This window comes from Python bivittatus, unplaced genomic scaffold (genome assembly GCF_059951505.1).
Source record: "Python bivittatus isolate LINGU-HERP-01145 unplaced genomic scaffold, Pbiv_v1 ctg000960_np1212, whole genome shotgun sequence".
Taxonomy (NCBI): domain Eukaryota; kingdom Metazoa; phylum Chordata; class Lepidosauria; order Squamata; family Pythonidae; genus Python; species Python bivittatus.
Genome location: NW_028277124.1, coordinates 6,899,874 through 6,926,225, shown reverse-complemented (window position 1 = coordinate 6,926,225; position 26,352 = coordinate 6,899,874). Strand labels below are relative to the sequence as shown.

The 26,352-nt window shown below is 34.3% G+C and overlaps 1 protein-coding gene across 8 annotated transcripts in view; it reads right to left on the bottom strand.

The window, feature by feature from the left end:
* Nucleotides 1–26,352, bottom strand: part of RALGAPA2 (Ral GTPase activating protein catalytic subunit alpha 2) — a 234,083-nt gene that overhangs the window by 136,732 nt on the left and 70,999 nt on the right. For all 8 annotated transcript variants that reach the window (XR_015794244.1, XR_015794245.1, XM_088131538.1 and 5 more), the window contains 6 exons: nucleotides 25,577–25,655; nucleotides 25,257–25,433; nucleotides 21,269–21,462; nucleotides 20,031–20,129; nucleotides 18,533–18,688; nucleotides 488–616 (listed from right to left, as the gene is read on the bottom strand). Coding sequence is in view for 6 of the 8 variants with exons in the window: in XM_088131538.1 (XP_087987664.1) it covers nucleotides 488–616; nucleotides 18,533–18,688; nucleotides 20,031–20,129; nucleotides 21,269–21,462; nucleotides 25,257–25,433; nucleotides 25,577–25,655 (834 nt within the window). In the remaining 2 variants the exon portion in view is untranslated. The remainder of the gene's footprint in view (nucleotides 1–487; nucleotides 617–18,532; nucleotides 18,689–20,030; nucleotides 20,130–21,268; nucleotides 21,463–25,256; nucleotides 25,434–25,576; nucleotides 25,656–26,352) is intronic.

The following is a 26,352-nucleotide window of genomic DNA, read 5'->3' as shown; positions in this document are numbered from 1 at the left end:
AAACAACATAAAAATGAATGAAAAATGAGAAAAATATTCAGATCTTAATCAATTGAACTTTCATTTCTTTTCATAACTAAAACAAATGAAATACAGAAAGCTTATTTGTTCAGTTTACATTCATTTTCAACAAGACTGTATTTCCTGGCATTTAGAAATAGTGAAATTCAGCTTAACATTATCTAATAAAAACATCCTATTTCAACAACATGAGTTCTGGCTTGGTTGATTAGTGCAACTGGGAATGAGAAATACTTAACAAGATATTACTTCATGTTGTCAATCAGAACAGAGGTATCCTAATGAAAAGTATACTGCCAGCTTGAGATGTTTGGCAAGTTCTTATTTGAAAAAAATCATATATCAGTCTGCTCCAATGTCACACTGCACTAAAGAGTCAATACTGGTTAAGAGTAGGGAAATCTGCCCATTGCTAACAATCATACACTTTTGCAGGAATAAGACAACTGAACATCGACATACTTACCTCCAACATGTTTGTACTCAGAACTCTGGTTGCAGCTGTTACGAAGTCTCTTATTAGCAATGTAAAGCCAGGTAAGCCCAAGAAGAAAAAGAATGGGGAGCAGTGTTTTATGATAGTGTTTAAAACATCCTGAAAAGGGGAAAAAATGAAATGTGTGAATAAGCCAAGTTTTTTTTTCATTTGATATTAAAATCAGTATCTTGTTCTTATGCAATAGATCATAGGAGGAAGATGATGCTCTAGTCCATGAGGACAAATGTATTGCAGAAAACTGAACTTTTTGATACAACTGGCTGTTATGCGCAGGTTGGGGATGGGGAGGTGGGGGAATCTTCATTCTGGAATCGGTCACAGGAAATATAAAATATAGAGACATAATGCCTACTTTGAAGTAAGTATATGTCAATATTAAGAGTGATCCTCCCAGTATTCATATATGACTTTTAAAATACACACATGCACGCACATGCCCACACTCCTTTCAAAATAACATATTGCCTGTGGAAATATCACCAATATAAACCTCAACAAATAGGTATGTTTATGAACATTCCACTCATGTTGAATGTACTAACATAGGGAAGAGACAACCCTAGCTGGCAATATTTTTCTCATGTTCTTCTATCTCAGGTTGGTAGAGGAGATCTGTAGACAGAAAATCCATAATAGCCACCCATCCTTGTCTACAAAACTACAGTTGTAAACAAGCTTTTTGCCAAATTTTAAATCTGTACTCCTCAAAAGTTGTAAAGCTACATCTGTACTCATGAAAGAACAACAAAAATAGTAACATGATGTGGCAGTGAACAGAGATAACATTTAAACTATGGACACCAGCAGTGAAATACATTCATTATAGGTTATAAGAGCCATTGCTCCAGAACAGGCTACAATCTTACAGCACTGACCATTTTAAAAAATGCATCCTGAAAGGTAAAAAATCAAGAGGGGTCTGGTAGCACCTTTTCTGTTTAACTAATTTTATTAAAAAGCAAAAGCTCTGAACTGCAGCTCAGTTCATCAGAGGCAAAGGTGCATTCTGTGCCTCTGATGGCATGAGTTCCAGCTCACAAAAGCTTATGCCTTTTAATAAAATTAGTTAATAAGGTGCTACCAGACTATTTTTTTTTTTGCCCCCATAGATTAACACAGCTCTCCTATGTCTAAAACCTGAAAGGCAGTGTTACCTCCAGCTTCTGTCACAAATGGAGAGCTACAGATGACTTGTGACATGTGTTATGACATATAAATGGAAATGCAGAAATGCATATGGCTTTTCCAACTCTGCCTGCTTTTCTCACAATCAGAATACTATGTCTTGGTATATTGCACTAAATTTTAATTATTTGGGTTTGCTGCATAGAAAGCTGATGAGATCCTGCTTCAGCGAGAGTGATTATTAGAAGCAATCTAATAATCTGGCTGTACAAGAATTTTTTCCACTTCTGTTCTGCCTTTCTGCTATAACCATCCTCAAGGCAAGTTCCTGACAGAAGGAACAATTTAAAATGGAAATGGAGTGTTACTTCCTTTTACTCTATAGGTGAAAGAAAATAACAACGTACTGTATTAGACAAAAAAGTAGGCAGCAAAGTAGACAGGAGGTTAACCCCATAGTTTAACCTTCACATGAAAATAATTTAAATCAAATAAAAAAATTAAATAAACAGTTCTCTCCATTCTTCCTCATGCTCTATGTTATACTTCTACTGAGGATTTGTTAAAGCCCTACAGTTTTGTGCTTTTCCCCCTTAATAAGTCTGATATTCAGGAAATATTAGATCAAAACTGCTACTCCATATAACTAAAACTTTACAGTTTTATGCACTGATAGTCAACGTGAAACATTTTTCACAAATATTGACTAAAAAGTAAATAAATGTTAGCATCACAACACACAGCATTTCCCTGTTGAAACATCACTTCAGTTAATGTTCAAACTGGTTTTAATCACTTCCCGTGTTACATTTTAAAGGCTCTATCAGTCAATGCAAACATTCTAAAAGAATGAGCAGATGGAGGCTGGAGTCATGAAGTGGCTGGTAAACTCCTGTTCTGAAGGCAGAACAAAAGACCCACCTTTCCCATAATTACTGGACTGATTAATGCATTGCGTTTTTCTCACAGCACACCTGTAATTATTGAGAGGTAAGCATTATGCTGTGTGCCTAGTGTCTGAACCAGCTCTATAGCAGCAGATGGGGCTACATCTCTGTTGACATATGCTACAATAAAATGACTCATGAATCTTGGCATGAAAGGCAGAGTGCAGCATTTTTAAAGATTAATAAATTCTAACTGTTAATCTTGCTGGCTTTTTTCATTAAAGCCATGTGTCCAATAAAATGATTCCAGAGAATTTTTCAAGAAGAGGCTGAAGCCACATTGCATGAATGGACTAAAAACCTCACTTTGTCTCTAAAGTGAGAGGTGATTGGGTTTGAACCCTTTGGGGGTCTAAAGGGACAAAGGGCACAGTCGACTATAAAGTTATCCTATGCAAGTCTTAATGAAATGAATGGAACCTGGGCAAAAACACTCATGGCAAATTGCAGCAGGTTATTTCTATAGCTGAATCCAGTTATCATCTAGGCTGTGTCTGTTTAAAATCATTAATTGGCAACAAAAAGAGATATACATTATTTTAAAAACAAATCATAATGAAGTCTTGTAAGTTTTGATTTTTATGATTCAGTATATTTGCTTTCTTGAATTGCAGTATTTGTTAGTTGCATTGAACATGATAATAGAACAGATTATATAAAATTTAACAACAACAAAACCACTTGGAAAGCTTGCTTCTGGCTCAAGCAATCTCCTCAACATCTCTTTTCTTTGAAATTAAACTGAAGGACCAAATATTAAGAACATGAATAGTATTCAGTACCAATGTAGTGGAAGCACATTACTGCTGATATAAGCAAATCAGTTAAGTCATAAGGGTGTCACAGGATCTCATACATATTTGTTGCTCATTTGTTCAGTTACCTCAGATTCTTCATGACTGGACAAGCATCAATAATCTAGTTTTGTCTGTGAGTAACTGCTTGGGTTCTTGCAAGCTCATGTTTGTTTCATCAGTGATCGTTTTTAACCACTTTGTCTTCTGTCAAGCTCTTTCAATTGCTGTTGATTTTTACAAGCATCAGGGTCATCTTCAATCACTCGTTTTCACATTATGTGTCCAAAATACTTAAGCTTTAGCTCCAGTATTCATGCTTCCAGTGAATACTTTGCTTTTATTTCATTTAGTATTAAATTATTTGTTCATTTTATAATCCAAGGTATTCTCAACATTTTTTTCCAGCACCACAATCCATTAGGAAGGTTTTATTTTGGACTTTATGTTACCATTTGCACAGAGAAATATGTATAAAGAACTATGTGAATAGTGAATCCAATTTATAAAAATACCCCCAGGGCTTACATCTCCCTTGCATTTGCATTCAATAACATAGAAGCACTGCCTCAAAAAAGCAAATGATGATAAAGGGAAAATACAATGGTGCTTAAAGGTTTATGAACCCTTTGGAATTTTCAGTATTTCTGTATATATGTGACAATGTTTTTGACTCATCTGTTTAATTGGGTTCTCTTTATCTAGTTTTAGGACTTAAGTGGCCAATAGATCACGTTTTAGGTCATATTTATGCAGAAATATTGAACATTCAAAAGGGATCACCAACTTTTACGCAACAGTGTATATGCTTGGAAGCTTTTATATTACATTATATATTAAAAAGCTGAAAGAAATAAATTTAAAAATAAGTCACACTTAATTCAGTAGGACTTATCCTTGATACAACTCAAACAAAGATATAGTACTGAAACCAGTGGCATTCTCATTGATCTCCTCTTCAAGGTAGAACTACAGCTGGTTTAGAGGGAGCAGGGCATTACTGCTTGAAAGCTTGATCTCTCTTTATGGAAGATGCCCTTAGATATGCTCCCTCTAGGATACAGAGAAATATTCTTCTGAGACTGGATGATCAGCTAAATCACTGATCGAATCCAGAGAGTATAGGAAGCAGAGAATTCAAATCCAGAAAATGGTTAGGTGAACTAATGCTAGCTTAGACAAACACAGGTTCTTGTGATTGAAGATTTATTCAGGAATAAGAGCTTACTCATGAGTATAAATTGTACAAGAACCTCTCCAAAGTCTCTGAGAACTCAGACACCTGATCATTGGAAATTATGTCTTATTCAGAACAACTACTTTTGAACAAACTTGAAAAATAGCTGTCTATAACACCAACTGAATAGCCATGTCTAATCTTGTCCATTATACTGTAATAATTACTGCCTTGTTTATAACACTGGATTCATCTATTGGAAAGTACCTTAATTTTTCTTCTATGATACATATGGTATATTTTTAAATGACAACAGGCCTTTAACGACTCCTCTGAATTCTTTCCAAACTGTCTGCAACATTTAGTAACTTAAAATGAAAAATAAAAATCCCAGCTACTTGTCACAAATATAGGGTCCCATTATGTCCTGCTTTATATTTATCTTGTTACCTTTCCATTCAGTTATCTCTAATTTTGTTTTTTAAATATAATTGTCAATGCTTCCTTGAACAACTTTCTCCAATCTGGTGCCAGTTATCTTGGATTTCATTTCCCATAATGCTGACTGAGGAGCACAAGGTTGGATAAGCCAAAACAAAATCTGCTCTGTTGTCAAAGTTAAACATTAGAGAGAAGTAAACTATAACTGTACTTTTGCTACATTTTCCATAGCAGTATGATGTCAAGTAGAAAAACAATTCAAGCAATCATGGGAAAACCACAGTAGCTAACAAATCCTATAAGAAAATTTCTTAGCATTCATCTACCTGGAAAAATCAACACAAGAATATAATTTAAGACAAACATGTTACTGAAATATTCTTACAATAATCAAAGCAAGTGAAATGAAACCACAAAAAGAATTGAAAATCAGATGTAGCCAATCACTTTCAGGAGAGTTTGATAAATACCTACTTGGAAGTTACACACAGTGAAATAAGCTGGGCTTAACAGAAAAGAAGTATCTATACATTTTAGTTTTAATATGTAATATTAATGGTTGACAAATATTTATACAGAGACTGTACTAATATGATCAACCTTTAAAAAAAAAGGTTTTCCAAGTTCCAATATATCCAAAGGACCTAGGGCAAGAAGGCAACAGGCATTAATACCTACCAATTGCCCTTCTTTGACTTTGGCAATGGGCCTCATTTGTTGTTTTGTGTTCTCATTTTGATGTTCTCAAATACACAGTTTTGGCAGGTAGATTTCAATTTATTTAGGCTTCAATTCTGAAATGAATAATTTAATTTCCACCAATTTCAGTAGCAACTACATGCGGAATTAGTTTATGGATTTTAAGTTTGCTTCTAGTTCACTGAGAGCAAAATCAATTTCATTCTCTTCACTGGAAACTAATAAAGAGTCAAGTGGCATTAGTACTGAACCCCAAAACTGATTCTGTTCATTTCTATATACAAGAACTCTATTTCATCTCTTTGTGCCCTTTTAATGTAATTACAGTATATATTCAAATTCTGTCATACAGTATTTTGCCATAAATAAGTACAAATTCTCTTATAATATCCTGCCGCATTATATTTTAGACATTTTATTTAAACTTTGCCATAATTTGGAATTATATTTACATTTATGTTTTAAAATCACCTATTGATCATTTATGAAATTTAGTCACAAATGCATTTCTGATTAAACTACTGATCATCTGCAAGTATGACAGACTTCTCTTGAATGCCAGTTATTCTTCCAAGTTGATTTGTACTTTCTCCATCTAAAAATAAGGTTTAAGTGGAAACTGAAAACCTGTGTCTGCTGAAGATAAGAAAGATATGAAGGATTATTTCTATCCATGCAAAACTAACATGTCAGATGAAGATTTGGCTAGAATTCCTTCTCAATGTCTAGTTTTCTACATGCAGAGGTTTGTCCCCCCCCCCCCTTCCTGGTATGTTGCCTTGTAAGCATCCTGATTTTCTAGCCCACTCACAGACTGACCATACCATTGAAAATAAGGTGTGCAATCATTTAATAGCACTATATTCTTAAGTATCATGAATCATATTACTGGTTTTCAGACATTTTTAGACAGGGATAAGTAATCTAAGAAACTACATTTGCATTCCCATCTTAGCTTAGTGAATCTTTAGTCTTCTCGTATCTAATGCACATTGCTTCTGAAGGCTAACACAAATCAATAATTCTTTAAAAATTCATTTTGCTGAACTTGTTCCTAAGTTCTCAAATCAGTACTCAAATTTTGGTCAGTTCTGAATTCACCCAATTCCACTTGGATTAACCCTGATAAAGTATCTGTAAATACAGCCTTACTAATGGATAAAGCCTACTGGTGACCAAAATTTAAGCAAATTGCTATTGGCAGTAATATTCCCATTTCCTCTAAAACCAGGACAACTAATTACCCACAGGTTTGTTCTAATAATTTCTAAGGGTCAAAGGCAAGTATCACCCACATGTCATCCTTCACTGGAACCTTTTCAAAGATAATCCCTAGTGGCTCAGATTTATGCAGCTTCTTCACACTGTGACTAGCTAGGATGAATTCAAGGTAACCAAATATTTTTGACAAGCTGTTGCTGTCAAATGTTTCAAATCTACTGTTTTATGAAGCAATACAGAAAACTGGCAATTTAGGATGAGAATTTGCCTCCAAGGAAACAGCGACATAAGAATTTCTGTGTTATGTCAGTGAGCTTACAAATAAATAAGGTAGTTCAAACATAGCAGGTTGTTTCCTTCCCTTCAAAGTACAGTTCTGTAAATGTAAATAGCATTCAGCGGTCTGCAGCCTAGCAAATCAATCATTTTAATTGAATGCTAGGTACACAGAAAGTGGAAAACCATAACCAATAAGAAAAGCACAGCACAACAGCAACAGAAATTGGCTTACAATTTATCCCACCACACACACACTTTACCATGTTCATAACTTGTCTATAAACATGTAAAATTATTTTGGATTATTACGGTTCCAAACCATTCAACAATTACCAAAATGAACATTTCAAATGAAAGACTGGTTTTGGAAGCACTTCCATTGTTTACATAATTGCGGAAGTATAATTTAGTGTCAATGCTGTTACAGAAAAAAATAGAAAAAAGCACTGCTGTTTAAAATGATGTCTTGTAGAATCAGAAACAGGAAGGAAGGAGAGAACTTCTGCTTATGATTAAATATAATAATTTATGTTGATAAATTAAAAGCACTGAAAAAATAAAATTATACTGCATATTCATTTAAATATATTCTTTCATCTGTTTCAAATTTATTGAACGGTTATAATAATGCCTTTTTCCTATTTTCATTGAAACTATTGACATTTATATATGTAACTTGATAGCCTGCCATCTGTCTTCGGAAAGGTTCTGAGTTGTTCCTAACCACGAACAAGTTAGTATATGACAGATTAATTCCTGCCTTTAATTACATAGAGCAGAACAAGATTTCAGGTACTGAAGAGCTTAACATCTTTTTCCTTTTTTCCTTTTAAAAACAGAAAGAGATATTTAAATAAGAAGCTGTGGTAGGCAGCTTAAGCAATATCAACATTTAATGGATTATTTTGATAAAATACCCAGGTAAATCTAATTCAAATATTTTTAAAAGACTAGTGAAAGGTTTATTAAGAACAGTTATATAGGTCTAATGGACTGGGTTACAAATACTATTTGCATTATAAGTTTAGACACTTTCCTGCACATCCTCTTCATTGTTCTGTGCTATTAGGTTTTCTCTGCATTCCAGTTTAGCTTTTAAATTAGGCTTTCTGTATAAAATATCAGAACCGCAAACACCATATCCAAACCTTCATTAATTGCATACTATTGTTTCTAGTGGAAGGACAAATAATTAAGAGGTTTATATGAAACTGTTACATTGTTGAAATATTTTTGGACTGTCAGCTACACTGTTTTCCTCTCTGAACATAAGAATAATAAAATATTCAATTGCATGAACACTTTTTCTAAAACAGGGCCTCTAATTCTAATTAACTTTTGCATCAAGAATAGAGTGTGCTTCACAAAATAAGAAATGAAATGATGCAACTGTTGCATGATGTTGTTCTTTTAATTGGGAAATGTTGCTAGAATAAACTAAGGGAAAAGAAGAATATCTCATGTAGCACGACACAATGAAAAAGAAATTATTCTCAATTCTTAGCAAACATCAGAACCAGAAAATCCCTAATGGACAATTTCTAACAACAAAGTAATACCAACTGGGAATTTATAACAAATGACTACTTTATAAATTACATCAACAATTAAGTTGGGAAGAATGAATATGAACATTTTAGTTTCAAGTCAATTACATTGAATTCCTAGCATATTATATATTGACGTGTAGCCATGTCCATCATACATTGATCTCATTTCAAGCTTATTCCAATAGGAAAACAGTAACACATTTTATAACTTCACAGTGTGATATCTATAGACTTCAAAGACCTAAGAAGACAAGTAATAATCTCCCAAATCACCTACAACTGAGGAAATACAATTCTGATAAGATATAATTAGTGGGTAGTTCAACTGTCCTGTGAGGTGAAGTTCAGCTGGCTTTAGCTACAGATCACCCTCTAATAAGGATCAAGTTCAGAGCTTCAGGATGGGGGTGGATGGGTTCAGTTTCCACATGGGTTTTCATCAATTAGGAATGAAATTTCACTTGCATTGCCTCATAAATATAGACAAACCATGCTCTGATTATTGGTAGGTTGCATTGCAAATGGGGTCAATTTACAATCTAGCCATCTAGAAGCAGCATTTTGTATAAAACAAAACTAGCACTGTAAATAGAACTCTATGACAGTTGTCATTTATCTCATCTCTGAATATGGAGCACCTAGGCATTAATACAATGTTACCTTATTTCAATTATTGCAATAATACCTAGGTGCCCCATATTCAAAGATGGGATAAATGACAACTGTCACGGAGTCCTACTTACGGAGCATCATTACTTGGCTGGAAGTACAGAAGACATACCCACTGTTTGTGTAACATCAGATAATAATAAGAGCCAGTTTGGTGTAGTGGTGTAGTGGGTTTCTAGGTGTTGGCCTAGAAGCCAGGAGACTGTGAGTTCTAGTCCCACTTTGGGCATGAAAAAACAACTGGGTGACTTTGGGCCAGTCGCTCTCTCTCAGCCCAACTCACCTCACAGGGTTGTTGTGGGGAAAACAGGAGGAGGTAGGAGTATTGGTATGTTTGCCACCTTGAGTTGTATATGAAAAAAGAGTGGGATAAAAATCTAAATAATAATAATAATAATAATAATAATAATAATAATAATAATAATAATAATAAAAAAAATATGAAAATCACTCAATATCCAATTCTAATTATTGAAACAATTGGAATTGTTTTATTCTATCAGTCAAACCTAGTTGAATCATTAATCTAAGTACTTGAATTGAGTCAATTTGATACAAATTATCAATTCAATAAAAAATATTGTCACCTAATGAAAAGTTGGTCAATCAGCAAATTGATGATTAAATTCATATATTTGATTGGGCAATGTGATTCAGAGTAAAACAATCAAATCACCTTTGAACTGAAGATTCATATCAAAGCTTCACATATCCCTAATGGTTATGTGCAGTGAAGTAGAATTCAAGTAGATCAGCAACATTTATTTATTTTATTTATTTATTAAATTATTAATTCATTAAATTGTTAATTAATTAATATTATTGAATTAATTAAATTTAACAATTAATTAAACAATGATGGACTAAGGTCAGGACCAGGGGTAATATCTAAATTTGGCAACAACCAGGTGGGACTAGCAAAACCAGTGTGCTCAGATGTCTTCTCACACTGATGTGGTCTACCCTCCTCCCACTTGGATTTTCCAGGTAGTGGGAATGGCACATTGCCTCTCTGGTGATTTTAGCCAAGCCCCTTCCCCAGGGCTGTGTTACTACCCCTCTGCTCCTCTAACTGCATATCCTGCTAAAGGCCAAACAGAAAGTTGTCTTTATAAAGAGCATGGACAAAATTAGTTCCTACTTATGGGATATGAATGATGCAGAATGACTGTCTTCCTTTGCTTAGCATACAGAAAAAAATTTAACAACTGATTCACACAAACCAAAATGGTCCCACTCAATTATACTCCTGGTCAGGTCCTTGGATGACCCACTGCAGAAAAAAAAAAGGGTTAAGAGTATTTTCCTATGATGGAATATGTTCAACAAGGGGCTGTAATCAAATGAAACTCATGACTATTTCTGTAGTTTCATGTTTTTGCGTGCCAAAGAAGCATGAAAAATTGTAGGGAACTAGTGCAATGCAGTGATTTTGATGTTGGACTAGAGTTTGAGAGATACAAATAATGCTTGCAATTTTTGATGCTGACCTTTAAGTTTGTTTTCAGAACCGGGCATCAGTACCCACACGTATCAGTATAGATATATGACAATCCCTGTTAATCACAGCTATCTTTGACTGCTGCTATAGCATAGCTAGGTCAAAGGGCAGAACCTAAACTAGTAAATATATTACCCAAGTATCAAGTGAAGATATTTTTGATACATCTGCTTCTAGTAATATAAAAATAAGTATCTATGAGATGAATCAGTGCAAACCACTGAAACTGGTGCAATAGAGTAATTTAGATGAAAATGTCACCATACAAAAGTTAGCTGTGACAAGGTATAAGCTAACATCTCTTAAGTTCCCATACAAAGCAGAGGCCTCTCTTCTCATTTAGGGACAATAAAATAGTTAGAATAAAACACTTGAAAGAATTCAGTTAGATAGACTTTCCCTCTTTTGGCAGTAAATTTATGCATGAGTTGCTAACACCCTTTTTGCAACTGTCACAACAGGAAGAAAATCAAACTTGGAGGGCAGCCTTGCAATTCAGAATCCATCCAGGCAGTCCCTAAACAGCAGACTTTAATGATTCTGAGAGTTAAAAATACCAATTCCCACCAAGGGCTGGGAAGAGACTTTCTTCATTGCAGATGGTAGACAGAGTATAACATGGTATAACAAGGAGAAACAGGAAGGTCAAACTGAAGGAAATGCAAAGGGCCTGTGATAAGAGTATAATGGTACTGAGAACGCTGTTTGCTGAAAGGATTAATGTATGGTCTTATATCTGTTAAATGGTAATGCTAAGATTTTAACAGCTACAGTGATGAGAGGTTTATGGAAGATATTACAATAATTCATTTTGCATAATCAGGTTTCACGAAAGTACAGCAAGCTTCAGATAATAAAAAAATTCTGGTTGATATAATAACCTTGCATGTTGATATAAGTGAATCTAGAATGGATATAGAAAAAGCTTCCGATATGGTTGAAATCAAGTTTTTGCTTTGAACGTTATAGAAATTTAGATTATGTACAGAATTTATTTCTTGGATTATAGTTTATTATCTTAATCCCTCTGCTTGTGTAATTACCAATTAGATCATCAATGGGATTTTACTAGCAATTAAAATGCAATGTGGAACCTGTCAAGGATGTTCCTTGTCTCCTCTACTTTTTAATTTGGAAATGAACTCCTGATATGCCTAATAAGATAATTCCATGAAATCAAAGGAATTTGTTTAGCTAAATTTGAATATAGAATATTGTAATAAGCAGATGATATTTTCAAGTTTTATTTTAATGATTATCAACAATTTTAACCTGAATTTTTAAAAGTGATACAATATTCTGAACAAACCATAAACTGAGGTATGTCAAATATTATACCACTTGCCAAACAAGTTCTGAAGGGTGTAAGAAAAAATCAGATGTTGTCCAGAGGCTGTTAAATACCTGGGGATTACTATTTCCAGGAAAATATCAAGATTTGTGGATAAGAACATTTTAAAATGTATAATCTAACTGAAAGGGGATATTAAGAGGTGGATGAAAACAGTCTTATGTTTGTGAGGAAGTATAAATATTGTACAACATATTTTATATTAAGGTTCATATTGAGAGCAATGCCTATGTTGAATTCACTTAAATATTAAAACATATTTAAACAGATTTTTTTTTTCTTACTGTATAGCTCTTTTTATATAGTAAGTTGGATTTCTTTTATAAAATGTATATTCTGCTGTTTAGTTAAACTAAGTTAAACCTCACTGACAAGTGTGATTCCCAATAGAAAAAAAGACACAGCATCAGAGTTGGCCCATTTTAGATGTTCAGCTCAATAATTGATAACACTAAGGTCTGAGAGGGCTTTCTCAGAAGTCAAGCAACATGTAGATTTTAGAGGGCAGGAATTTTTTACCGCTATAATGACATTGGCCTTTGAAGCAGGCCTTTTGTTATTCTTAAATATGTATACTACATAACATTCTCCTTGTTTCATACAGGAGAGCATTTACTATCACCAAACCTGAATACTTTACCATCAAGTATAGGATAGTAACCTTCCATTGCAAAATCAAATCTGTCCCTACCTGGAGGGTGGAGTTAAATTAATATGACCTGTTCCATTGAGCTGTACACTGTACTTTTCATAGCAATCTGGATTAATATCATCCCCCTTTGAAATTACTCCAGCCATTCTCTTGGAAGAGAGCACTTTTTCTTATCTGCTGATACATCCTAAGAACCTCAAAAAAGGTACTAACCTCAAAAAAGGTAACTTTTTTTTACTGTTTCTGAAAGAGCTCTATGGATCTGCAGTATCAACAAGAACAATATTTTCAAAGGGGCAACCCTATGTAAAATGTAGGAATTTCAGAAATAGATCTGCATTTATGCATGGAGGAAGGGTTGCCACTGTAGATCATATGCAAATATTTGACTCTGACATATATTTACTCAGTGAGAAGATGCATTCCCCCTCTCCAAAGCAAATAGCCTTTAAGCATGCAGAACTTTGCTTTGCATGGGATATAGTGAATATTTTGATTTCAGGGTCAAAAGGAATATTTAGGAATCTAAATATTTCTAACAAAAGCTTTATTTCCAACAATGTTTTACTGTTTTATGTTTATTTATAGCTATCATTTTCCCAATCTTCTGCTTCTGATTATTAATCCTACCCAAGAAAGAACTGTAAATGAATGCTGGCTTTTTCTATGTGATGTTATCAGTAAGGGGAAAGAAATCTGATTTCACATAAAGGCAATGCTTCCTAGATTGATTAGGTTCAACATGTGACCTGTCATAACTATAATAGACATTATCTGAAGCAATTGTTTTGTTGTTTTTATTTTGAATCAGTTGAACACATTTAATTCATTTGCACTGATCCAAAATCTAATCAAAGCATATGTGAAGAAGAGCCTTTAATTACTGACAAATGTTTGAAAGTCATCTCCTTCTTTAAATACCCCTGCTTTTATCTAACCCTATTAAAAGGACTCAATAATTCCAATGATATGTTATAGAAAACAGAGTCTGATCTTTTCAGAACTTTTATATATACAATCTTGAAAGTCTCACTAGCTTTGTTGAGATTTAGATAAACACAGTGAATTCAGAATGGAAACTAATACATGAAGAAACACAAAAGCAATTCTGTCTCAGAATTTCATATTCAACACACTGGAAAACCTGAAGCTAAGTCTGCCACCAAGAGGAATAAAACAGAATTATTTTTACATTGCTTACTGGAGGGTCCAAACATTAGAAATACTGATTTAACTTATTTTTATGTTGCTTATGGGTTATGCATGATTTAAGATATAATAAAACAGTTTGCCAGCATGGCATTATGTACCTTGCCTGCTTATAATGTACACAACTTTATGTGGAAATATGAGCTATGTGAATAGCTTAACTTAGATATTCCTTTTAGTATTAACTTTTATAACTGCATGCAGTCAGTAAAACTAAATAAGAAGTAGATACGCTAACTGAATTGATTTTTTTCTATTTAGGTAGATTTTCAAAATGGAAGATTCTGATAGTTGTCCACCTACACTATCTTTAATATCGTCATCAGCGGCTACCATTTCAGAGTTATATGATAATAGTGTTTCAACCACATCATATAAGTAAAAAACCCAAGTGTACCATGTATAGCAAGCAAACTGACCAAAAAAAACAAAAAACAAAGAAAGACTATCACACAGAACTAGACACTGATATCTCTGTAATAGAAACCAGTTAGACTATATAGAAGAAGAAACTGATGAAAAAACGTTTGGTTTATGTAACTTTCTGCATGGTTAGAAGATGCATTTCATGAACACTGTTCAATCACTTACCCAGGATTAGGTCTACCTAACAGAACAGTTACTGCAAGGAAAACTGCAGAGACAGTGTATGTGTTAACATGTTGGGCTAGAATTGTGAAAAGCCATGTTCAGTTCCACCCTCAGCCACAGAAGCCCACTGAGTGATTTGGAAGAGTCACCTTCTTGCAGCCCAACCTATCTCATAGAAGTGTTGTAGAAAACTTGGAGGAAGAAGTGCAGTGTATGCCACCTTGAGCACCTGCAGGAAAGGCAGGATATAAATCTAACGAAGTGCTGGATATGGCATATAAAGAAGAAAGTGAGAAATGTACAAATAATTTAGAGAGGAAAATTGTTATCCTGAATCTTGATGGACAGAATGATATTCAAGTTCCATATATGTTCTTATATAAAAGATAGGAGTACCTTTCTTACTGAAACAATTGATACATAATAATGGATTCCTAAATAATTCCAAGTAACAGCAGTAAAAGTTGTAATAAGCTACCAAGAAATTTCAAATGTCTACTATGCAGCTTTGTCATGGACAGTGCTACAAATGTATACTACAAATCAGTGTAAATTTAGAAGACAGTTAAGACTCCCCCAAACAGCATAGGGTTGTAGTCTCATTTAACATTCCACTTATCAAAAAACTTTGGTACTCAAGAAACAAAGCTTGCAGAATACTTTCACAAAACCCCTTTGCAGCAGCTGCACCAAAGAAAGCAAGTGGAACCAGATTACTGTTCTCCAAGAGGTCCAGTGAAATACATTAGCAGACAGTTTGGAGCACTGTTATCAAGAACAGGTCTATTCTTATGGCATTCTGTTCACAAAATTGTGAAGAAATAGATGGGCAGAGGAAACAGAGAGCCAGTCTGGTGTAGTGGTGAAGGTGCCGGCCTAGAAACCAGGAGAATGTGAATTCTAGGCCTCCCTTAGGCATGAAAGCTGGCTGGGTGACTTTGGGCCAGTCACTCTCTCTCAGCCCAACCCAATCCAACCCACCTCACAGGGTGGTTGTTGTGGGGGGAAAACGTAGGAGGCAGGAGAATTAGGTATGTTTGCTGCCTTGAATTATATATTAAAAAGGTAGGATAAAAATCTAATCATCATCATCATCATCATCTGTCAGGGCAAAAATTGTCAATATGGGTCTAAAGAGAAACACTGAACATTTGATGATTATTCAGGACTATGATGGGTCTGAACAACTGCAGTGAAATAACTATTTTATTTCTGATGCTATTGCAGTATGTGAGGAACTAGGAAATAAGCAATGATAGCAGCATCAAATTATAGGGGGGGAAACCTGAATGGCACAAGCACTACTTCTAGCTTATTTTCTTGTCAGTATTCTCGTTACTTAGTGGGTTCAAACTTTAACTACTGATGATGATAAGTTAGCCATGGCAAAGACATCAAGTTAACTACCCTCCCATAATGCCAACTATGATAAATTTTGGGCTAAAGGTGATCGATTCCATATATGCATGTTTGGTGATGAGATTCTCAACAAAGGAAGCTGAAGTAAGAAATTTAAACATTTGGATTCAGAGACCAGTGAAAGAGTAATCCAAACTGTAATAGCAGTAATTAGTTTGCTGGTTTACAAAGCGTGTTCACTTCCTCGGGAATAATTCACTGAAAATGCAAAGCAATTTGGGAACTGAAAAAGCAAGACAATTTGTCTTTCTTTTTCTAGACTCTGAAGAAAAAGGCACAGATGAATGCTTTATTCACCATTCACCAAAGTTTTGAATGTCTTGTGCTGACTTGGTTAAAATTGCCTATTCTTTATTTTTAACAAAACATAGTTTAAATCAGAACTACATGTTTTAAGTAATAATCTATTTTTTATTGTTTGCTGAAGAAAGTTAGTCAGAACAAGTGCAATTTAAAAGCAGCTGGTGGTTATGTTACTATAGCATGGCAAATGTATCCTTCAAATACTTGCAAATAATTGAATTGGAGCTGGTTCATCTCCTAATGACTTCCCAAGTACATATCTGTTAATTTGCTACTAATTTACTACTAAAAAATTTCATTTTTAATAAACATGGATTTTTAAATATCTGAAAAAAATTGTTTTAAAATGTAAGTACATTCTAAAATTTATATGTACACCCCTGAATAAAGAATTTATTCATGCTATATCAAACAAGCACTTTTACTAGAAATGATTATTACCAAATATTAATATTAATACAGAATATTCCTGGTAAGTGAAATGAACTGACTCTCCCTGACTAGTGAATTAAATTATGAATTAAATCAATATGATTTAAATCAAATCCATCCTACTTATAATTATTCAGATCTCCAGGATCCACTTTCTTCTAGGAATGCTCTCAGTATGGTCCCGTCTAATGAGGCTAAGATCATTCTTTGTAAAACCAAATTTATAACTCCCAGATCTGGTTGAGCATTCCATTCTTACTAAAGAATATATTAGATATAATACACCAAGGAGAATTACCTAAATTAACAACCATTGGTTCTGATTCCAGCTTCTCTACTTCTCCTTCCCTCTCATTTCCAAGGGAACTACAATACTTTACTTAGAACAAATCCATACAACCCACTTGCTCTGATGCAAGGATGGCCCAGTAACCATTTCCCAAGGACATGTCCACATGCCTCTAGCTGTAACTTGGAGGTCTTCTGCAGGAGAACTAAAGGTGCTACAATCTGGAAATGGTATTTTCCTAACATCCTTCCTCAAGATGTGTGCAAGTGATATAGTGTGTGTTGATGCACATTGGGGGAGGCAGCCTGAAATGATGTGCTTTGTGCTGGCAATCTGATGGTTCCAACTGATTCTGCCAGTTTCCTCGGTGACCATCCCCTTCCCTTACCTCTTCATTCCCTGACCTCTTCCCTTGCCCTCTTTTGGATGCAAGGAAGACTGTAATTCTGGTTTCTGAATAAATTTTGTTGTTGTTGCTGTTGAAATGGATTGATCAACTGGCTAACAGAAAGTGTAAAGCCTTGAAACTGACCATCCTGTACCTGTAATTGGAAGTGTAACAAAAAAGCACTACGACTCATTGCGGTGGTCCCAGGAAGAAACCCTGGAAGAACTCTCCCCCAAATTACAATTGGTTCTCATGAACAGAGATACCTGGCTATATAACATCTCTGAATAAGGCAGAATTTCTAAATAAGCCATAAGGGGCAAAGAATAACTGGACAGGTCTTTTGTTGAACAGTATCAAGTATCTAGTTCACATCTTCAGGCCTTAAAACCTGCAAGTCATCCAGAAGAATCCAATCAGATGCTTTAGACACTTCTACAGTCTAAGACAGGCTTTCTCAAAGTTTGCAGTACTGTAAACCCCCTAAAACGATAAACCCCCTCATAAATAAGACCAAATAATTAATATATAATACATTAATAAAACTTCTGTGATTGGTAGATAGTTTTCACAAAACCCATGTGTTTCGCCATCTCATAAAACTAGCTATAGGCTTTGTGTTTTTGCTTTGCCTGTGCAAACCTACTGCGGGCTTCTCCAGGCAAAGTGGGATTGTGGAAACAATGGAAAAACACATGAAAGCCATTTACAATGGGGACATCTAGAACAACCAGTTTTTCTAACTGGTTGAAATGAAGTGAAACTGGTTTGATATTGAAATCCCTTCTGTTAAAGGCAGTATCCTATGTTGGAAGAAAAGGTATTAATTTTTTCTCCATTCATTCTTCCCCTTAGTCTCATCTTCAATTCACTCCAGAGTTCCCTTCCTTTTACAGAAATTCTTATGATCCAAATTTTGCAAAGTATATTAATTAGTGCAATCCAGTTTTAAAATTAGAACGATCTCATTTATACCTGATCTTTATTAGTTAAGCCAATGTGCATGACAAGATAAAAATGCACCAGGTAGTCAGGATTTGGCATAAAATCTTGGCGCCTTGTCATCATAGCACATATCAGTTTGTAGGCATGGATCTTTCCTTCTTTATATTCATCTGGTAAAGTTGTAGCCTAAAAAAAAAATTTTGTTAAATAATTTGTGAACTCTGAAATAATCAGGACATTATATATTAAAATATGTAAACATCCTCATCAGGGTGGTTTTGATTCTATTTCCGAAGTTAGTCAGAAACATTTTGTTAAACATTGATAAGGGAAAAAAAAGAATTATACTTAAATTGTCAATCCACAAATGGACACATTTTTAAATCTACTGCAAGCCTCCAGTAATGCAAAGTATGGATACAAGCTTTATGTATTCCTTCTCAACAAGCAGCTTTCAGCAAATCTGTTCAAGGCTCCATAATTCCTACTTACCCATGGCCCACTACCATTCATACAGGGCAATGGCAAGTCATTGACTTGCCGGGGTTAGCCTCTGAGGTCACACCCCACAAAACATGCTACACTATTTGCATACAGATGATTATGGATAGCCAACCTTAGGCTAAAACATAGTGAAAAGAATGTTGACAGCCGTCTTTTTAAAATATTTACTATGGGGAAAGTAGGATTTGTGGTTTATATTGCACATATATGCTGGGTTCTACAGTATTCTTTCTTTTGCACAAAGGTAGACATTAGGTAAAATACAAAGTTACATGTACATAATATGCTATACTTACTACGGAGGCTTTGTTGACTTTTGGTTTGAGTGCAGGGTACACTCTTCATGCTACAGTGGTTAGTAGTATGTTTTCATTGAAGCTAATATGACTAATGAAATAGTTTAACCTTTTTTTTATACCTAATATAAATAGGTTGGTTTTTGGATTTGTGCTTGTTAAGTAGACCACAATTTGTTTAAAAAAAGGTATATTACAACTGCTGCTTCCATTGTGTGTTAAGGGAATTTTTAAAATATTTTTCAGGTTTTTTAAAAAAATATCCCCTTCACTATTTTTTCTCTAGGTTGGATGGTAGGTAGCAGTCAGCATACAATATCATCCCAACTATTTTTGTGGCCCTAAAGTGAAACAAGAACACAACAGTTCTTGTTTCAAGTTCGCATTATTTCATGTGGCTAGAAGATTCAGAAAGTTTTCAGGATTTTTCTATGTGGAACATGGATCACTCATTGTATCAGAGTTTTATCTTTTTAGGACATAGCAAACTTAGAACATGCTGAGTAAGGCTACTTTATCCCAAGTTTGAAACAAAAACTGATTTTCTGTGTCATGCACAACCCTTGTGGAATATTCAAAATGTTTCTAGTTTTGGAACACAGGATACTAAAAACTTTCTGAGGGAACATTCCAAGTAGGACATCTTGCTCTGTAATAATTCTTTTCCCCTGTTCCATGTCCATCCTTAAACTGTTTGTAATTAGTGCAAGGCAAGGTGAACAACTTACCTTGAACAACCATGATGCAAATATTCTAAGTGGTGGAATTAAAATAGGAGGGGAGGGAGTAGACTGGTTATCCAGACTGATTGCCAGATTGTCTCGTATCTAAAACAAATAAACCAGAAACAATTTTTAAGTCTTTCAAATTTCATCAGCCATATAAAGTTAGTTGCATTCTTCTTCTTAAACATTTATGCATAAAATTTTGGGTCTCAAAGTTATTTTCTAGCTGCTTTGAATAAATTTAGCAGATGAGCCTGAAACATGAGATGGTCCATACAAGTCCCTTCTTTCCTTCATCTCAGAGGAAGTCAATGGAATACTAAATACATGTTTCTCCTATTGCTTTTTTCCACCACTATTCTGTTTTGAAACTGGTCCTGAGACTGGAGTAGCTGTTTCCAAACTTCTCCATTTCCTGTGGAACAAGACCCATTAGCTTACCACAAATAAATACATATTAAAACTGTCCTAAATAGTGTGTTAGTGGACAGAGGTCCAAAAAGTTTGACTTAGGGATCACACGTAGCTTGTTAGCATCTGTTTTTAGATCTAAAAGCCCTCCCTCAGCATGTGTGGGGCAAAAAATGGGGGTACTTTTGTGCATTTTGGGTGGCTTAATGCAGGCAGTTAAATCATTCGACTTCTTGAAAATTTCCAAATTTGTGCCCAGTTTGGGAGTATGGCCTTCATCATGCCATGAAAATTAAGTTGCAGTCATCAACAAAGGAAACTTCACATCAAAAACACACTGATACATGCAACATTTTGAAATCTTTTGGGACTCCTATAAAATATTGGATGTGGTTCTCAAAGCTCCCTTAAAGTTGCATTAAGTAGCAAATGTTTATTTAAGTAGGAGAACATTATGAAGTCTATGAGTAGTCATAACAGTAACTCGGAGCCATCATTATGCCCCAAATGTTGCATATCTGCTATAATCTATTAATTTCAACGTATCACTTTTATATCATTATTTCTATCACTAAATTATTAATGTGTTAATGAATTTTTCAGGGATTATAAATTAGGGAGCACTTAAAACATTTATTTGGCACAAATATCACTCCAATAGAATTAATCTAGCCTAATCTTAATTGCTGAAGTCTTAATAAATTGGGTAATTAAGGCTATTTTAAAATATTTAATATTGTATAGTAACTGCATATACTATACAATATTTCTTGTTTTATTTATTTTAGCTGTTAACATCATAGTAAATTCATCATAGTATTCAACTTCACCTTTGCTAATTTGTACCATAACTCAAAGAGATATTCAACAACTCTGGCATGTATTTTAGGAGACTGGATACTGTTCACATCTCCAAGAATTCCTAATGTTCTTCTCCATAACACAGCTGCAGAGTCAGGATGCCATCCAGTAAGTTTTCCCCCAGCAATTATGCTACAATCATCAGCAAGGAACTCACTGCTGTCTAAAAGAAAGAACGGCTTGCATTAGTATTTTTACTGTATGTCCAAAAAAAGAAAAAAAAAGAAATTAAAATTTATTTATTTTTTAAAATGTACTCTAATTTTTGAAACACAAAGACAAAAGAAATAAAAAATTATGATAAAATGGACACAAAATTTTAAAGAAACAGTCACAATATGCTTTTGGGGACTTCCAGAGGAAGAAATGGAAGACGGAAGTGGAGCTGATGACTATGGTGAAGAATGAAGAGCCAGTGAGTAGACTGGCTCTTCAAACCTCTTCAGATAAGGAGAGGACAGGAGATTGCCCACAAATGCCCCAGACAGCTGCTCCTCGTGAGGAAACTGCAAGACAGTGGTTTCTGATGGATTTTTAGCACTGGGAGAGAAGGGAATAGCCATCTTGCTCAACCATGGTTGGTGCCTTTAAAAGGACACTAAGTTTGCATACTTCCTTTTCTAATCATATTTGGAAATTGCTTGTTAACAAATTTTCGGCTATTAGAGACTTAGGATCAACAAGTCTGAAAATACTGAGTGAATCTGCCTTCAATCTTTAACAAAAGAAAATGTTAACTACAAGCTTAAAAACTTTAAAAAAATTGAAATAAACAGCAAAAAGCTAATTAAGACTTTGATTTTAGAAAGTTATAAATGGATTAAGGGTCCAGATAAATTTGAAATAAGACTTTGGAATTAATTATAAAGAATCCTCCCCGTGGGAAAGTAGACTTGTTCTGAATTTTTTCTAAGACATAATAGAGATAAGCTATTTTAAAAATTGGACACTACAGGGAACTAAAAATTTTAATTAAAGGAGAAGAATACATAAATCTGATTAACAGCTACAAAATGATGCAAAATATTATTAACATTGGAAAGGACAATGAAGGACATGAAGGACACTTTTGAAAAATGGAACCAGAAGTTAATGTCAACAATGTCAATAGTGATGTTTGCTTCCATGGATAGACTGTGTCCAAAAGGTGTTATGGAAGAAATGCAGAAGAGGACAAGTTCTATCTGACAAGACAGAGACAGAGATGACACTGAAAGCGGATCTACAAATGACAAGCTACAAGAATGACATGGAAAAAGATGTTTTATTGGACATACAAAATAGACTGGTTCATGCTTTAAAAATCAACAGGGAATTACAAATAATAAACCAAGAGAGTGACCTGGATAATTCTTTTATATTGGATTTACAAAAGAGATTTGTTAAATCTTGGATGAAGCTTGTGAGAAGGGGCAAAAAAGAAATGAAAAGAAATAAACTTCTATAATATTACTCGAATGGACTAAAGATTAAGTTTGTCAGAAGTAAAAGGAAGGAATATAAAGTTGGTTTATTTGATCAAGGTTAAAATAGATACGTTGTCATTTTTGGCAATGCTTAATGGATTCTTGCTGACATCACGACTGAAATGATGATGCTTTGTGTATTTATTTACAGATAGATGGGATATGGAATGAAGAGATTATTGGTTATAAATTAAGAGGAGGTGAAAAGTTACTAAAATTGTTTATACTTGTGATGAAGGTTGGAAGTCACTTCTTTATATATTTCTTTTTTCTTTATTATATTCTTACTTTTCTTTTTTTTCATTCTATTCTTTGTTTTTTCTTTTCCTTTGCACTTTTTTCCTTCCTTCCTTCCTTCCTTCCTTCCTTCCTTCCTTCCTTCCTTCCTTCCTTCCTTCCTTCCTTCCTGTTTGTATTAGTTTTTACTACTGAAATTATAATATTTAATAAAATTATTTTTAAAAGAAGAAATAGTCATAATACAACAACAGGAAGAATTATGGATTAAATCCATAAAAATTACTCCAAGCTACAATTTAAAAGAAAATTGGTACAAAATGTACACAAGAAGTTAGTGGGTAAGTTTTGACCCTCATCTAGTCCATTATTGTTGTGAAGTACTGATTCGGTATTTCTCAACAACGACAAAACAAACAAAAAACAAAAAGGGAGAGGTAGAACTTTGCAGTATCACGTGGTATAAATGCTGTGGGGATGAGCAGAAATCTCAAATTCTCATCTTCTGCAAATGCCCACCAGGTATGTGTGGTACGATCACAAACGCTTCTGAGATGTCTGAGAAAATCAATAGGAACATACCATTCCTGTCTTTTTCCTGCCAAACATCATTTCACAGTGTGGCCAAAATAGTTTCAGTGCCAGAAACAAACCTAAAAGTTATTAAAATGTTACTTTCATAACCATTCTAATATGAATAAAATAATTGTAATATTTTATCTGATCAATCTCTACTTGTTCAAGTATGTTATCCAGGAAGAGTTAATGGTTTAATCAAATGTATATAGCAGAAAATTCACTGAGGTAGGGGAGTTACTGCAATGAATTTTCAAAATGTCCCTTTCAAAGGTTCCAGCAAAAGTTTTGTTTTTTTCCTTTTAATTATCTTTACAGGTTTTGTTCAGGGTTTTTTTTTTTTCTGTTTTCTTAAGAGTTTTCATATTTTTATTTTTGGTCTAAAATGTGTTTGTTTTTTGGTAACCAATGGTTAAGGGCTTTAAAAATATTAAACATATTTCTTATCATTTATGATAAGACTAATCCAACCATTGTTTATCATGGTTTTCCGGCACCAAAGAGAATGCTTAGCAATGGATTGGCTGTTAAATTCATTACACTTAATTATAAGTGTAAAGTGATGGAAGGACACTTATATATCCGATAGATGCTTGCCCCACTATTGCTCCATTTCATTAAATTTCATAAATTTGTACATGGGGTTTGGAAAGAATCTTATGATTTTAAGATGCAAATATGATTTTGAATTACATACTAACAATCTGGAATTTATCAATATATGAAGACCTATGGTTTAATGGAAAGACAGCAGCACTCCAGATTTACAGTATTAGGCTGATGACATATGTTCACTCTTCAAGTATGAAATGGATTTTTACTGATGCAATGGAAAGACAGATCCATATTATTACACATGGTCAAACTTTAATGCTCCCTCTAATAAAAAGGGGATGGACAAAATAAAAATTAAACTCAAGCACACCTTTTTTAATTTAACGAAATACAGTTGATTCTCATTATGTGCAATAGTTGTGCTCTATAAAATCGCTGCAAACACTGAATTAGTGAATACTGAACCTCAGCTGGGAACGTGTCAGGCAACTCAAATTTTTTGCTACTCTGCACATGTCCATGAATGACTATAAAAGCTGCACAAGTATTGATTTTGGGGCTACAAATAAATTTTAGCGAGTAGGCAAATGTGCAAATATGGAATCCATGAATAATGAGGATCAACTGTATCTCATTAAAGCACCTTAGCTAAGGACAGTAGAATCTGCATTTTGGGGACTATGTTCAAATACATGTTTATTTGACAGAAGAATGCTTATGACATGCACTGATTTTCTTTTCCCTCCAACTTGAGTTTTATTTATTGTACCAGTGGAAAAGTACATGCAAAAATAAAAGTTTACATGTATACCAGTATGCATATGCTCTTTCCTCACATATATTACAGTTAATACAGTTTAGGCACTTTAGAAATATGAAATGCCATATATATTCCCATGTCTGGGAAGAGGTGAAAGGACTAATCTCTAGGCAAGACAAAGCAGGAGGAGAGCTGGTACTAGCCTCTGATCATGGAATGAATCAATGATGTTATGTCCTTTCTTTTATCTACAAGCATGATGGGTAGAAAGCTCAACCATTTCATAAGTAAATTTCCTTAGCTGAAGAGTAATGTTATGGTTAATACCAACTCAGTTTACCTTTCCTCTTTAAAACTGCATACCTGATAAATTGGTGGCCTGTGAAGGATTCAGATGCAACCACTGATGGGCATCTGGATCAAGAGAAATGTCAGCTTGCATGCAGATATCATTATTTTCTTCACATGTTTGCCAAGGAGCCAAACTCGTGCCCATTTCATTGCTGTATCCAATAGAAGTATCAGTGCTAATACTTTCATCTATATAAAAAGTGATATACAAAACAGGATGTGAAAAGGTGACTGAAGTAATTCAAACTTAAAAAGTTACTACATGCATCTAGTGACATCACTACATTCTTTTTCACCAATAATTTCAATAGTGATTTTACTGAAAAACTCACGCTTTTCTTTCTCTCTCTGATTTCCATGTGACTGCTGCATATCTGTCTTGAGATTTAATTCAGATGGAGTGTTGCCTGCCTGCATGATTTTGTGAAAAAATGTGTATTTTACATGTCAATATAATAATTGCAATATAGCTTCATAATTTTTCTCCTTCAAAGCACTGATCAATTCCACACATTATTGCTGCATTAACTTCACAACATGGAGTCCTTGGAGTTCTCTGAGCTTGGTTGTTTTCTTGCAAATGTTTCATTACTCGGCTAGGTAACCTCTTCAATGCTAGAATGGAATGGGATTTGCTCTCTGTTTATATAAAGTGGCATGTCCTGCCAGTGTTGGTGGGGGAGTGGGTTTTGTTTTATTTTTTCCTTCTGGTAGTTCCTTGATTAGGGTACTGTTTACTGCTGATTGTACGTCTGGTGATAATCTTGGTGTTATCAAATACCAACACTGGCAGGGCAGGGCACTGTATATAAACAGAGAGCAAACCCCACTCCATTCTAGCACTGAAAAGGTTACCTAGCTGGGTAATGAAACGTTTGCAAGAAAACAACCAACCCCAGGGATTCCGCAGTTCAACCGTGAGCTACACATATTCTCTTCTATTGGTAACTTCACAATATTAGTAATTCCTTAATTATTTCCTTTCATTCATTTGTTCTATGGTCAGAGTTGAAAAGGACAGTAAAACTTGTTAAAATAATTAACCATGGATGAAAAAAAGGAATGAAGAAAAGGATACGTGAACCTCTGTATATATATAAACAGACAA